This window comes from Oxyura jamaicensis, chromosome 2, assembly GCF_011077185.1.
Source record: "Oxyura jamaicensis isolate SHBP4307 breed ruddy duck chromosome 2, BPBGC_Ojam_1.0, whole genome shotgun sequence".
Lineage (NCBI taxonomy): Eukaryota > Metazoa > Chordata > Aves > Anseriformes > Anatidae > Oxyura > Oxyura jamaicensis.
Genome location: NC_048894.1, coordinates 121,018,699 through 121,033,404, shown reverse-complemented (window position 1 = coordinate 121,033,404; position 14,706 = coordinate 121,018,699). Strand labels below are relative to the sequence as shown.

Genomic DNA, 14,706 nt, shown 5'->3' with positions numbered 1-14,706 from the left:
AAAAAAAAGTAAAATTATGCCAGTATGCTATATACAAGGTTGAGAATTTTCAACTTTATGTAATAGAAACTTTTTTAAAGGTCATCACCAGCAGAATTTTTATATTCTGAGCCAAAATACTTACTGTATTTTCTTCACGTTACCTTACTTGAACTCTGCTCTGCCCTAAATAAGACCAAATATTTAATTAACCTAGTAATTATGTAGGAATATTGACAACATTAGAATATTCAAATACAAGCTATGAAAACTTAGAATTATACAATTTACCTATCTCTAAATTCTCTACAGAAGAGAGAGATCAAATAGCTGGTATAAAAACCTAATTCTGGTTGTGGTTGTGCAGATGACCATTTTGTTTCCTCATCACCATTTTAAATACAGCTCAGTTATGTTGATCTTGGATTGAAACAAACTAACGTTTCTTTCTAAGTTTGTAGTCTTAACCTTGAGTTCCTTGGCTTCATGCTTAAGATGTAAAAGATAGGATTTTGGAGGTTAGCTTGAAAGATAGAGAAACAGTTAAATGGGTCTGAAAACGAAGGTTGAATCAAGTATGTTTGCAAGAGAAAAGTTGTAAATTTTGGGGGGGTATTAATTATTGTTTGTTTACTTGTAGAAACAAAACAAGAAAAATCACTGACATGCTTTTGCAAAATACCATAGTGTGGGAAGGTCTACTTTTCTATTCAAATTATTTAGTTTAGGTACATAAATAACAAAATAGTTCTGTTGTCTTTTACAGTATCTATTTTTTTGTCCATTGAGATTGTCCATTTTAAGATTGATTCTGTAGTTGCTATTGCACTAAAAACAAATATCTCCTGCATATACTTAATGGTTATTTCATGTCTTCTCGTATCCTTCCAGTTTATGCTAGTATGGATGCCCTGTCTTTCTTTAGCTGCATCCATTCTGCAGTTGTATGCAGGCCAAAAATAGAGCACGCAGCTAATGGACGAATGCTTCTATACTTCTAAACTTTTATAACAATGCCTTCCTCCGCGCACAGATGTGATGTGAAAGTGTAAATATTTAGCATCTCCAAAGGCGTCCTGTGCCATCTGCTTCTGGAGTTGATTAGATTTTATGGTTTACCTACCTAAAAATTTATTTTTCATGTCAACATTGGTGTTAGTTTTGGTAATGCTGAGTGTGTTGTCCTCCCTTAGATCTAAATGGAAGATAAAGAAAAAAAAGATGCATTTACTTGAATCATATTTCCAGATAATCAGACTGCACATCTGATTCTGTGTAGAACAGGGAAGTTTCTTTCTTCTGTGCAATGCTTTGGGAATTGGAGCTCTCACTTGGGATAGGGCAGAGAAAAAATCAATTTTCTTCCTTGAGTAAGTTTTGGTTAGTTTAAGTGCTGCAGATGCTTGTTTATGGGATATACTTCAACAGCAGCCAGTTTATACTTCTAAACTCTTCTTGTTGAAACTGTTCCAATCCAGTGTGAAACAGTGTTTCAGCCTGCTGAGAGTAAGCTTGACCATAGGTCAGTTCGGTCCAAAGTTGTCTTACCTGGAAAGAAGGGGAGAAACTGGGGTTCAGTTTTTGTTCCATTGAGCTCCTTTCTTACAAATTGCTGTTCTCATTGATTAAGGTTTGACTACAAAAATGAACAGCTTCATCACATGAAACACTGAAATAGTTTTGTCCTTGTATCCTCGGGTATGCAAAAAATGTGTTCTGGATCTCTGAAGAAATTCAGAAGCAGTTCCCCAGTGCAGAGGAGAGAGCTGTGCCTCAGATCTCTGACATCCTGGCTATGTGCTGCGTTCCAGTGATGCTGCAATGGCAACGCCTCTAAGGAAGGGAGGAGCCTTCCTGCAGTCCAATAGGTGTCCTATAGAAAGAACTCTGGTCCCAGAGGTGTTTTTTTTTTTTTTTTTTTTTTTTTTTTTTTTTTTTTTTTGTATCAAAAACATCACAAAGTGTGTAATTAGGCTACCATCACAATTTCTGTGATCAGCCTGCTTAGTTGTTGAATCTTCCATTTGACTTAGTACTTCTTATTTTTTCCACCACTTATGCTTTTCTTTGAATGTTCATGTAGTTGGTTAGTTTACCCTAACAAATCATGTAGGGACTGAAAAATAAGGAATTTAAAGGTTTATATGAGGATTGATTATATATCAAATGAATAAAAGTTTCTCATACTTCAGCAAAAATCTGGAAAATCCAAAAATCTTGGCCATGTAGTTTTAGTGTATATTTGCATTGCTACTGATTAATCTCTGTTAGTGGTAGGGCAGTTTACCATAGCTTACTTTTAGATTTTTATTTCTCTCCCTTATCTTTTTTGTATGGCTGTTTATTGTTGGTTTTAAATCAAGGTTATTGTAAATTTTGCCTATCAGTTGACATACCTTTTACTTCTGAAATGGTACTTCTAGATACTTTTTCCATTGAGGTTAATACTTTGCTGTTTTTCCTTTTACTGTGTTTTCCTGGATGCCTACCTGGGCAGCCTGCTCTAAGGAACCTGCTTTGGTAGGGGGGCTGGACCCGATGATCTTTCGAGGTCCCTTCCAGCCCCTACAATTCTGTGATTCTGCGATTCTAGTTTTTGGTAACCACCTTCTTATACGCAGCCTTCTCTTCATGGGCAAGAAGTCTGCGCTGTTGATCTAGCGATCAGATCCAAATCTCAAATTTTGTTTTAAGTATCTATTCAATTGTCTTGGATGATACTAAGCAAAATTACATTAACTTTTGTGTTTAGAACTATAGCGTCCAGAGAGAAATGTGTAAACTATATTAGGTAGTAGCTGTTCATGTATGTTGTTCATTGTGAGTCTGATTAGTTCAGATGTGCTGCCTTTTGGTCCTTCTTTTTGATGAGCCCGAAGAGTTTTCCAAATTTAGCTGTACCCTCCTTTTCAGGAAGGAATATTTTTGCCACTCAGGGAATACCAGTTCTTGTAATCAGTTTAAGTGTCACAAGGTAAAGCTGTGTGAATACTTTTGTACTGGGTCTGGCTGGGATGTTAACTTTCCCTGCAGCAGCCCATACAGTGCTGCGCTCTGCACTTGTAGCTAGAACAGCAGTGGGATCACACCAGTGTTGTGTCTGCTGCTGAGAAGTGCTGGCACAGCATCAGGACTCTCTCTAACCCTCCTAGGGGGTGGGCAAAAAAGTGAGAGAGAAACATCACCAGGACAGCTAAACCAACCAAAGGGATATTCCATACCATATGATGTCACACTCAGCAATAAAAGGTGGAAAAAGGAAGAAGAGGGGAGGGGTGGGCTCTCGTTGCGAAAACGTCTGTCCTCCTGAACGCTGGCTACGTGCGTTGAGGCCCTGCTTCAAGGAAGTGGTCAAGCATCGCTCATTTGTGGGAAGTAGAGAGTAATTTCTTTCCTCTGCACTTCCACACAGCCTTTACTTGTTTTGTTTTGTTATTCCCTTTCCCCCTCCCTCTTCCCCTTTCCCTTCTTTCCCTTTAGTTGAATTGTTTAATTAATAATAATATTTCCTTAATATTTTTTTCTCTTTAATTAAATTATCCTTATCTCAGCCTGTGAGTTGTTCTTTCCTTTACTTCTTCCCCTCCTCATCTGAGGAGGGGGAGTGAGAGAGCGGTTGTGATGTTCAGCTGCCTAGCACGGTAAAACCACCACAACTTTGTTAAAGGTCAACATATGCATATTAATGTGTTCCTTCAGATTAGGAGTGCACACTTGAAATGAATTTCTTAACTGTCTTCACATTCTCTACTGTTATTCATTGTGCAGTTGTCCCAGAATATACTTGATTTCATTTTGAAGGAAATGAGACAAAGGCGTGCTGCAACCACTTATCGGTGATCAACCAGATTAGATCTAGTTCCCCAGGGCTCCATTTAAGGGCCAGTTCTCTTTAATGTTGTCATATATGACTTGGATGTAGGACTTGAAGGTATATTGAGTAAGTTTGTGGATGACCCTAAATTGGGAGGAGCTGCTGAGTAAAGGATAGAGAAGCTTTGTAAAGAGGTCTTAACAAATGAAAGAGTCGAGCAATTGTTGATGATTGCTCGACTCTTTCATTTGTTAAGACCTCTCTACAAACTTACTCAAGGGAGGCTGTAGCGAGGTGGGGGTTGGTCTGTTCTCCCACGTGCCTGGTGACAGGACGAGGGGGAAGGGGCTTAAGTTGTGCCAGGGGAGTTTTAGGTTGGATCTTAGGAAGAACTTCTTTACCGAAAGGGTTGTTAGACATTGGAACGGGCTGCCCAGGGAAGTGGTGGAGTCACCATCCCTGGAGGTCTTTAAAAGACGTTTAGATGTAGAGCTTATGGATATGGTTTAGTGGGGACTGTTAGTGTTAGGTCAGAGGTTGGACTTGATGATCTTGAGGTCTCTTCCAACCTAGAAATTCTGTGATTCTGTGAATATGAAGTTTAACATGAGCAAGTGCCAGATTCTGCACTGTGACGGGGCAGCCCTGGCTCTGTGTACAGACTGGGGGATGAGAGGCTGGAGAGCAGCCCCTCAGAAAGGGATCTGGGGGTTCTGGTTGTCGGTGAGTTGAACATGAGCCAGCAGTGTGCCCTGGCAGCCAAAACTGTACCCTGGGGGTGCGTCAGGCACAGCACTGCCAGCTGGTCGAGGGAAGGGATTGTCCTGCTCTGCTCTGTGCTGGTGGGGCCTCATCTTGAGCACTGTGTGCAGTTTTGGGTGCCACAGTACAAAAAGGACATTAGACTATCAGTGAGCACCCAAAGGGGGGCTACAAAGGATATAGAGGGGAAGGCATATGAGGAGCAGCTGAGGTCCCTTGGTTTGTTCAGCCCAGAGCAGAATAGACTGAGGGGAGGCCTCATGGCGCCTGCAGCTCCCTGACGAGGGGAGCGGAGGGGCAGGCGCTGAGCTCTGCTCTCTGGGGACAGCGACAGGACCCGAGGGAACAGCATGGAGCTGGGACAGGGGAGGGTCATGCTGGGGGTTAGGGAAAGGTTCTGCACCCAGAGGGTGGTCGGGCACTGGGACAGGCTCCCCAGGAAAGCAGTCATAGCACTGAGCCTGTCAGAGTTCAAGAAGCGTTTGGACAACACTCTCAGACACATGGTCTGATTCTGGGGGGGTCCTGTGGGAGCCTGGAGTTGGACTCGATGATCCTTCTGGGTCCCTTCCAACTCAGGATATTCTATGAATCTAGTTTTGAAGTAACCCCCCCAAAAATGTATGATGTGGACTTCAGAGTTGCATGTTCTGTAGACCATTTGTAATGAAATACACTATGTGTAAATGCAGATGCAACCAAGTTGAAGTTGTAACAAACTGCCTAATCTAAAACCTATCAAAACAGTGTTTTATATGCAATATACTGTAATTGAACTTAATAGCTTATTAAGAGGAATCATTTTGATTTCGCCATTTATTTAGAGAATTTTCCCCTTTAAGTTTTCCTCCTATTATATCATGCACAAGGGAGTTATAATAAACGTTGCTGGAACATTAGTTGTCAGGAGGTCTTTCTTAAAGCACCTGTTAATTTGTATTCATGTGGCTTTAAAAACGTTAAAAGATATGCTGGTTATAGAATGAACTGTGTGTACTCTCTTTACATCCCTTCGAAAACTCACTTGAGAGTTATTTCTCATCTTTGTTCTCCCTTAAGCTACTGGGAATTGCATTTGGGGATTAGTTGCTGTATCTCAAAACCCCAAGAGGTATATGATGTTTTTGCAAGTACCTGTAACCCTTTACATATTTTCAAACAAGGGTGAAGGAGGAAGGGCAGAGTGCTAGGTACTAAAGCTTTCATCAGGACTACTGTTAATGAGACATGAGTTTTTCTCTCCCCTTCCACACAAAAGGAGCTGCCTCTGGTTTGAAATGCAGTGGGAAAATAATAGTTTGCTAAAATAGCAAATCTAAATATGTTGAATAGTGTATTTGTGTTTTTTTTATTATTATTATTATTTTTTCTTCTCCTTTTCTGGTCCTTAAGAAGAAGACAGCGTGCTGATCATTAATCATTTGTTAGCTTTAAATTGTGAAAGTAAAGTGCATGTTGTTGGAATTTCGGAGTTCATTAATCCTTTCTGGGGGGAGGGATGGGAAACAAAGCAAAGTCAACACTTCAGCTGCTTGTAACAAATATACAATAGAAATTTTGCCTGTTTTATCTTCCCCTGTGTTGCATTACAGGGAAACAGGCTTTGCTTTGGCAAAATTGTCAGTATCCCTTCTTTGGGTCTGCTAGAGGCAATATGAGGTGCAGTAGGGGAACACCTTTGATGTGAAAATTCTTTAGCAAGAATGTGCCTAGTTGATTTCAAGTAACTCTTAGACAACTCAAAGCTATTTTGAGAAATTAGCTGTCTTTTAAAGTGGTTAGGAAGTTTCAAATGATCCATCTGTGCAGGACATGAGGGAAGCCTGCTAGAGGATTGCCAACGTGGAGAAAGTTTCTTGGGTGAGGGCCAGCTTAACAAATGCAAGCAGGCAAGCTTTGTGTCCAGACTTGTGTTTCAGTTTGTGCTGGTGGATTTAACGCCTTTAGAACTTGGGCACTGAGGCAGCACATACTGGAGCAGAAGTACTATGGTACCACGTGTTTGGTTTCATTCGCTGCTATGCGTGACGCTTAGGGATTAAGGGGAGGGGAAAGGATCAACTACCCAGGATGCTCTGTTAAAGAGGAGTAAGTGAATTTGATTGTCGTCAGAACTAGATTGCCATATGAGTTCTGAAAAGTGTTTGGCTCACGAAGATAACTGCTCTAAAAATAGATTTTTGGAGGAGAGCTTTCACTTAGGTCCAGTTTCGGGTTCCAGCTGAGCTAGCTTTAAGCAACTTGTTTGCTCTTGTTGCGAGACTACAGTGAAGATAATCACTTCTTATTCTACCTTCAGCATTACTTGTTGGAGATACCGACACGCTCATTTTGTCTGGAAATTGAACGCTAATGTTATGGCTGATGACACAGGTATAATTCTAACCTTTTTGTGAGCAAACAGAAAATGCATGGTTGCAAATACTGCCTATGTTTGCTTTTGTAATCGGTAAAATAAGTAGCTTACTGTGGTATGTTGGTGTTTTCTAGTCAGTTTACTGTGTTACAGACTGCATCTGTTTTTGATTAAATGTTTTCTGAAGTAGAGATATCTCATGGGTTTCTGGCAAATGCTTAATTGTAATTTAGTTTTTGCATGAGTAGAGCACATGATAATATCTAAGAGACATTGGTTTGTATGCAAATTTGACTTATTTTTGAAGTACACCAAATTGCAACATGTCGTGTTAAGCTAAAGTAAAGAGAAAATGTTTTTAATGTGTGTGTTTTTTTTTCTTTGTAGTTGTTACCTAACCAGGGCTGTTAGTTCGGATGAGTGAGGTATAGGACTTTAAAAAATTTGCTGGTGAGGCGTGCAGCACAATTTAAGACTTTATGTCTGCATAAAGCCATCTGGTGGTGTAAGCAAAAGCTTACCAGATATGGAAGGTGACCTACTTTTGACATGGCCGGCAGCACATGCAGGGAAAGGACTTGAATTTAGAATTAGCGGTCTGGAATGTGTTCTCAGCCAGAGGCAGTCTTCTGTAATGGCTCGCAATTTTTTGGTCTGTGTGTTTGGCTGTCTGTTGAGATCACATGAATTTTATGTTACATAACTTCCATTTAAATTAGTGTTACCTGGTAAAGCTGCTGTGGTTGAATTCTTAGCAGAGTTAGTCAAGAATTTTGGAAATAAAATGCCTATAAGGTGGGAAGGCACAACATAAAAACGTCTTTTTGTGACTCGAGAAAGATATTTTTATAACGACATCTGTTTAAGGGATGTGCAAGGAACAACTTCTAGCTTGGAGAGAAAAAAGAACAATTACACTTAATTACTTGAACTGCTTTTTTTTTTTTTCCATTTTCATATTCTTCTCTTCTGTTAAATAAAGCCCATTTCTCCAGAGTCAAATAGCAGGAAAGTACAAAACGGTGAATGAACATGTATGAAGTACAGTAAAATGCTCCTTTCTTTTTGCCTCTAGTATATTCCAGGTTACAACTTTGTTCTAGAGCAATTTAAAATGTTTTTGGCCTAGTGGTCCCTTTTAAAATATATGTCCATAGGCTTCCCTGGAACACAGGTGTAATGAAGTTCTGCTATTATACAGTTGATTTCTGAATGTTAAAATTCCCAATTCAAGGGTGGTCTAAGCAATTTTCATATACAGTTGATAAAATTATGAATGTATTATCACATGCTGCTTGCCTCTGCCTATATTTTCAAGGTGATTGTACATCTGTCTTACAAGAGAGAGGTACATAACTCATCGTAACTTTGTGCACATATAATTAGGGTACTGTGTATTAGCAAGTGATAGATGCGTGGGCTGAGGCGAAGTTGTCAGTTTGTGGATATTATTGATGGTCTATACAAAGGAAATTTTGTTAGTATAGAAAGTAAACTAAATATTTGGTACTTGATCTTTATAATAGTAGTAATAAGATATTTTTTTTAAAATTAAATGCTGCACCAGTAAGGGCTGAAGTGAGCCAGCGATTTTTTATTGCTCTGAACTCGGTACATAGCACAGTGAATGTAATAAAAGGTTAGTTCATTGCAGCTATGAACCTGGTGAAAAGCAGGGTCTGAAAGTCATTTTATATGATATTTAATACAGATACAGGGAAATAAGCCATTGGTTTCTCATTATTTATCTCTAAAAAGCGAATCCCTTTTATTGTAAGGAAGAATCCTGGTAATATTTAGGCGTTCAGGGTATTTTTGTCTTCCTCTATGATCAGTGTTGATAAATACATCAAGTTTTTGGCAATTAGCATGATAAAGTTAAATCCCTATTTCATTGTAGTCACAGTATTTTTGAAATATGCAATAAATAGTTTTACTTTAATAAATAGTTTGAACTGTTGGTTTTCAACTGTTTTTCTGCCCTTTGAAATGAGCCAACACTCCAAAGGTAGATAATTTTTCTAAATTAACCAAATGTAAATTATGTTCATCTTAGTATTTTAATGCTCCAGTGATTTTTGAAGTGCATGTATGTGGTCAAGATCAAAATAGTTACTGTTTGCTTCTAATTTTATTGTTTTAATTTCTGGAAGGCTAGGAAGTGAAATATTGAGAATATTCTCATGCTCGAGTCACTGCTATCATTTAGTATATAGTGTTTGATTTTTTTTTCTTATATAAGGTCATTATTTTAAATGAAATTTTTCTATTTGAATGTAAAATTTCAGTTATATGCATCCTAAACGTTATGTGAAGTTTTAGAAACTTATTTTGAAAACATTATGAGTGGCTGAATTTTGAGCTTTGGTTGAATCACAGGTTTGTTTGTTTGTTTTTAACTGTTGCCTTAATACTACTACTAATACTTAAATTTCTGGATTTGAGCTCTCAGCCTTCTGTCTTTGTACTTTAAACTGGAATTTTTATTTTTGTTTATACTCAGTTTCTCTTAACATTTTTACTTCTATTTATGCTTACTTGAGGGCATTTCTTTTTATATCTGTAATAAGATATTTGATCATCATTATTTGCTGAGTGAAAAAGAATATTTTTTAATACGGTTGATGGGCAGAGTTCAGGGAGATTTCCATGTTTTCTTTGAATAGTCACTTTATAATGACAGCTGTCAGTTTGCAACTTGGACACGGGTTGCTGGACCAGGTTTGCCCTAGCCATGGGATTGAATGTGGCTGAATGGGCAAAGGTGGTGCTTGAAGGGAATGAAGTGGGGCTGGTCAACATGAAACTGCACCCGAGTGCCTTGCAGCAGTAAATATCAGCAAGCAGAGGAACAGAGCTTGAGCTTTGGTGAAAAGCAGCAGACATCTGTTTGGATGCACATTTACTCCATCTTTACCTAAACTGATCCTAAATTGGACCAAGCAATTTGCCTTCTGTGCTGGTGGTATCCATTTGAACACCTCTGCCCCTACAGCTAGGTTGACCCCGTGGTTTGTTTAGAACTACCACATCTTTTATATACACTGACTCCTGTATGTGCTATTAGAGACAAGTCTGTGGTTTGCAGTCAGTCCTTGTCGTACTTTTACTTGTTCATCCCACAGGTCACGAAGTCTTAAAGTACTCAGTGAATCTCCAAACACTTCTAAGAAGCATGGGAGATATTTTTAGTTAGTAGAGTGCCTGAACTTGAAGTCTTACCTTTAATATGGTTTAGGTTTTAGATTCTTATGCTATTTGAATTTTAATGTTTGTTTCATGAACTCTCTCAGTACTAACTAGCTTTGAAATTCTTCATTGCTTCAGAAGAAATACTTCTGTTTAAAAGTGTTTCTGCTGATTGGATTGCCCTCTGGTGGCAGTTTGAGGAGGCTTGGCACAAATGCAAAACATCTCAAAAATGTTAAGCTTTGTGTAAATATATGCCAAAGGGGTAGAAGAAGGGATTTCCAACTAAGCTGTTAAATACATTCCCTGTGTTTTGCTTTTTTTTTTTTTGTTGCTTATAGAGGCTTTACCACTTAGATAACCATTAAGCTTTTCACTGTAATTCACAGTGATATGACACCTACAAGTCATAGGAAACCCACAAGTTTTATAATTATATGCTTAATCATAATATTATAACTCTTATGTGAATCCATTTTTTTTGTTTGCCTTATTTTAACAGAGACCAAGCATGGAGGAGGCAAGAATGGAAAGAAAGAAGGCCTCTCTGGAAGCTCATTTTTCACCTGGTTTATGGTAATTGCTTTGCTGGGAGTTTGGACATCAGTAGCAGTTGTCTGGTTTGAACTTGTAGATTATGAAGAAGTCCTAGGTAAGAATTTTAAATCTTAAAAGACTTTTCAAATGTATACCGTGACATGCCTTAAATGGATGCCATTTTGCATTTCAGATAGGAAACCTAACTATTAAACTTCAGTGTGAGTGCTACAGAGCAGTGCTTCACTAGCTAGCTGAATCGATTACTGCAGTGTTTGCAAATGACCTACATAAGAATACACAATGTAGTTCAAAAAGTACATTTTAATTCTGAACTCTCTTCTGATGTTAAGATGGGATTGTCATAAGACTGAAGAAGGTTATTGAAATACTTGATGCATTTAAGAATTGAAGAAAACTTCAAGGATAGACCTTCATCTTTTTGTAACGTGTATACAGCAATTCAATTGGAATTTCAGCTTAAGATGTGTTGTTCCAATTTAAGCTTTCAAAACTTGCAGTAGAGGGTTGGTTGAAAGTAGGTGGCTAATCTTGTTACTGCTCCTTTGATAGACTGTTAGCGTCAGGACAATCGGTTGTCATCTTGTGAATGTGCTGTAGAATGACCTCAGCTTTAAGCTTGTAACAGTTCTCATTGTATCTCAATATGACAATGATAAGATAGCATTGTTCATATAATATCCAAGTATGGAAATTCATGTCTCAACTTTTAAGACATATGACCATAGGTAGATCTTAGGTTGTAGGTTTCAATGTGCAGTTTTACAACTGGTGGTTTAACAGGGTTTACAGCTTTACAAGTCTGTTGGTACATCATTTTGATCTGGACTAATTTTAAGAGAAGCTTCTAGTTTGAAATTTAATTAGGTGTAGTGATGCAAATAATGGTTTCTATATTTTTACCATGCATGCAGCCAAAGCAAAGGATTTCCGTTATAACTTGTCAGAGGTACTACAAGGTAGGATTTTAGAGAAATAAGCTTGCTTTTCTGTCCCTTGGCTAGAAATTGTTTTAATTCTTAATTTTTAAAAAGTTACTGTTCTCCTGTAATGACATGAAACAGCCATTTTTCATCTTTCTAATTCTGTGTCCTGTTTTTGGATATGAGACTCTTATTTTTAGAACAGTATATTTATTCCACTAGTTATTGTGCTTAACCATAAATAAATGAAGATCTTTTCTAATTGGTAGCTTCATTGCAATGTTTAGTGACCTTATTTTTTTGTAGTCTAGACCTATCGCTGAATTTTTTTCTTTCACAAAAATGTTTTCCAATTTTATAAGTATCATATTAAGAACTATATTTCATTTATTTTACTTGCAATCAAGTTCTGCCTTCATTTAGAGAGGGACAAATTTAATAATAAGCTGGGAAAATGTAAGGACTGAGAGTTCTTCTGAAAAATGTGCACAGAGTTTGTATCCTATTTAAAGTTAAACTTGAATTTTATTAGAGCTCATTAGCTCCAGACTCATCTGGTGATCCCAAGACACTTATGCTCCTGGATACCATAATCCTATGCTAAAAATTCCTTTTGAAGAGAAACTGGATTCTCCTCTTGATTATATTTAAGGCTGGTAGAGCTGCAGTTACCAGAGTAAAAGTGAAATGTCTGTTCTTAGTCACCTATAAAAGGGTGGACAAAATTTTGTCTGCACTGATTGTTATACAGTTGTTGATAGTTAGGAATGCTTTTTCTTTGTCCAGGAAGTAGGTTGCTTTCCTTCTATTAACTTAGCACTGAAAATGAAATTATATGTGTATCTTAATTCTGAGAATTTAGAATAGTAGGAAGCACATAATCTGAAAACAAATGGTGATTATTTGATTAACTTTTTAGTATTTATTTTCTATCCTTAAACATGGTGACTGTTAAATTTGCTTTAAGAAAAGCAGGACTAAATAATCAAAAAATGGTATGGCATCAGCCTAGTGTTGACCATCAACCATTATGCTTTAAAAAATTGTGTTGGAAACAAGCTGCTGAATTCCTAATTTTCTCTTCTTTGTCTCTGTTTTTAGGCAAGCTTGGGATATATGATGCTGATGGAGATGGAGATTTTGATGTGGAAGATGCTAAAGTATTGCTAGGCAAGTACAAACACAGGATGAATAATCAATATAATTTAGTTGTCATATTCATTTTGTTTAATATGAAAACAATTTTTCCCTCATTAAATAATTTAAAATGATTTAATAGTGATGTTTTATTTCTCATGCAAGTTGTAGGACTTATAACACTGTAAGTGGAAAGCACATGATTACTTGTAGGATGATTTTGAAGTTATCAGTTGTTGCAAGATCATTATGATTATTAATAAATTAATCAGAGGCAGGGCTTAAGATGCTTCAAGAGTTGAAACTTTGTTTGTGTAAACACGTTAAGCGAGGTCCATTTTAAAATGAGTTCTAACAAGCCTTTGTTATGTGACTGTGATTATTTGTTTAGTGTATTTTGTACTGTCTTCCCTCTATTCTGAGTTCTCCAAAAGTCTGTTTTCTTTGCCCTTTCAAAATCTACATGGCATTAAACATTGGTTTTAAGCACACTTGTATTTTGGGAGAAAGTCATTCAGCTTGCTAGGTTTCTTCAAAGAGAAGCTGTAATTGCCAGACCTTCTTTGTGATTGTGCTAGAAGTTGTAGATAAAAGGGCACTACCATCCACAACTTAACGGTCAAGCATTGGATAGATACTTCTGAAAGTGATATTGGAAAGTTTATTTTTCGTTGATTGATTGATTGAAATATAAACCTGTTCTGATCACAGAAACCTAGCAAGTTAAAAAATGACCAAAAAAAAACAAAAAAAAAACCAAAACAAACAAAAAAACTGACATAGTTAATAGTTTGAGCAGAGGGGAAGCTGGAATGTTTCAAAATGGTCAAAGTTACTGATAGTATAGTATGGCATGCTATTGGAGAGTCTCACTCCATAAAAATCAGTTTCTTGTCAGTTTATTTTTTTCCACACTTGTGTTTGAAGAAATAAGCAAGCATCTTTTAGGAGTGGCATTTGTTTAATCCCATCACTGTTAAAGAAAACCCATGCAATAAAAATTACTGAACCTGTTCATAGTGGTGTGAATGTGAGACACACTCCAGAGATCTCCAGTTCTCTGAGGGTCTTCAGAGATATAACTTGTGTATTAAATAGCGAATAAGATAACATTTTGCATCATTGTAATCCTAATCTTTCTCTGACTATTATGTAGTGTGTGGAAAGTGGATATCAATTTCTGTGGGTCAGATTAGTTTCATTCAGTCTGCCAAGGTGGTCACCAGAAACATGCTGCTGCTTTGTTAAATCTGTTTTATGCAACTTGATATAGCTGGGAATTCTGCCCGTACATGACAGTGTTTCTATTATAAGCTTGCTTTATCATGCATTTAAACTTCATGCTTTAAGTGTGACACTAGAAGGTCACATATCAAAAGTTATTTCTTATTACTTTTGAAAATTACCTTAGAAATAAGATTTAATCTCATTTAAATTTGAGTATTTTCAGCAGCACAAGGGAAACTGTAAGTTTTACAAAGTTACTGAATGTTGATGCAGATTATAAGTATAAAAATGTTTTCTAATAAGTTAATATCAACTGAAGCTCTCAGGAAGTTACTGTGCTTGTTTGGTGTTTAAAAAATATACTAAAAAATGAACAGCATTTATTTAATATTTAAGAAGATTAAATTATTTTATTGATACAGAATCTGAAAGACTAGATTCCCTCTTGAGGAATTTGTATTCCAGAAATCAGTCTTTGAAGTTAGTAAAGAAGACATACAGGAAGCTTGTATTCAACTGCATTAGGGTAACTTTCGACATATTGAATGCATGGCTCCTTTGTATTTTATTTGTGGGGCTTTTGTTAGTACATATGCTACATTTGAAGGATTGTGACTTCCTGGGATTTTCCTCTGGGTCATAACAAGAAGTTGGTTTCTCTGCTAACATTGACTTAAAGAGATATTACTGTATGTATACTTCTAGGAAGCCATATGCTTTTTAATTTTCCGGTCTTTAGCTATTGCCAAGCCATTGTGTGT

At 37.1% G+C, this 14,706-nt stretch overlaps 1 protein-coding gene across 7 annotated transcripts in view; it reads left to right on the top strand.

The window, feature by feature from the left end:
* The window catches only part of ASPH (aspartate beta-hydroxylase), a 113,878-nt gene that overhangs the window by 6,006 nt on the left and 93,166 nt on the right, over nt 1-14,706 (top strand). For 4 of the 7 annotated variants that reach the window (XM_035319190.1, XM_035319188.1, XM_035319187.1 and 1 more), the window contains exons 2-4: nt 10,603-10,752; nt 11,573-11,617; nt 12,683-12,751. In XM_035319190.1, the coding sequence (XP_035175081.1) occupies nt 10,603-10,752; nt 11,573-11,617; nt 12,683-12,751 (264 nt within the window). Of the gene's footprint in view, nt 1-6,620; nt 6,929-10,602; nt 10,753-11,572; nt 11,618-12,682; nt 12,752-14,706 lie in introns of those variants that run through there. The other 3 variants (XM_035319193.1, XM_035319194.1, XM_035319192.1) reach the window with 3 other exon arrangements.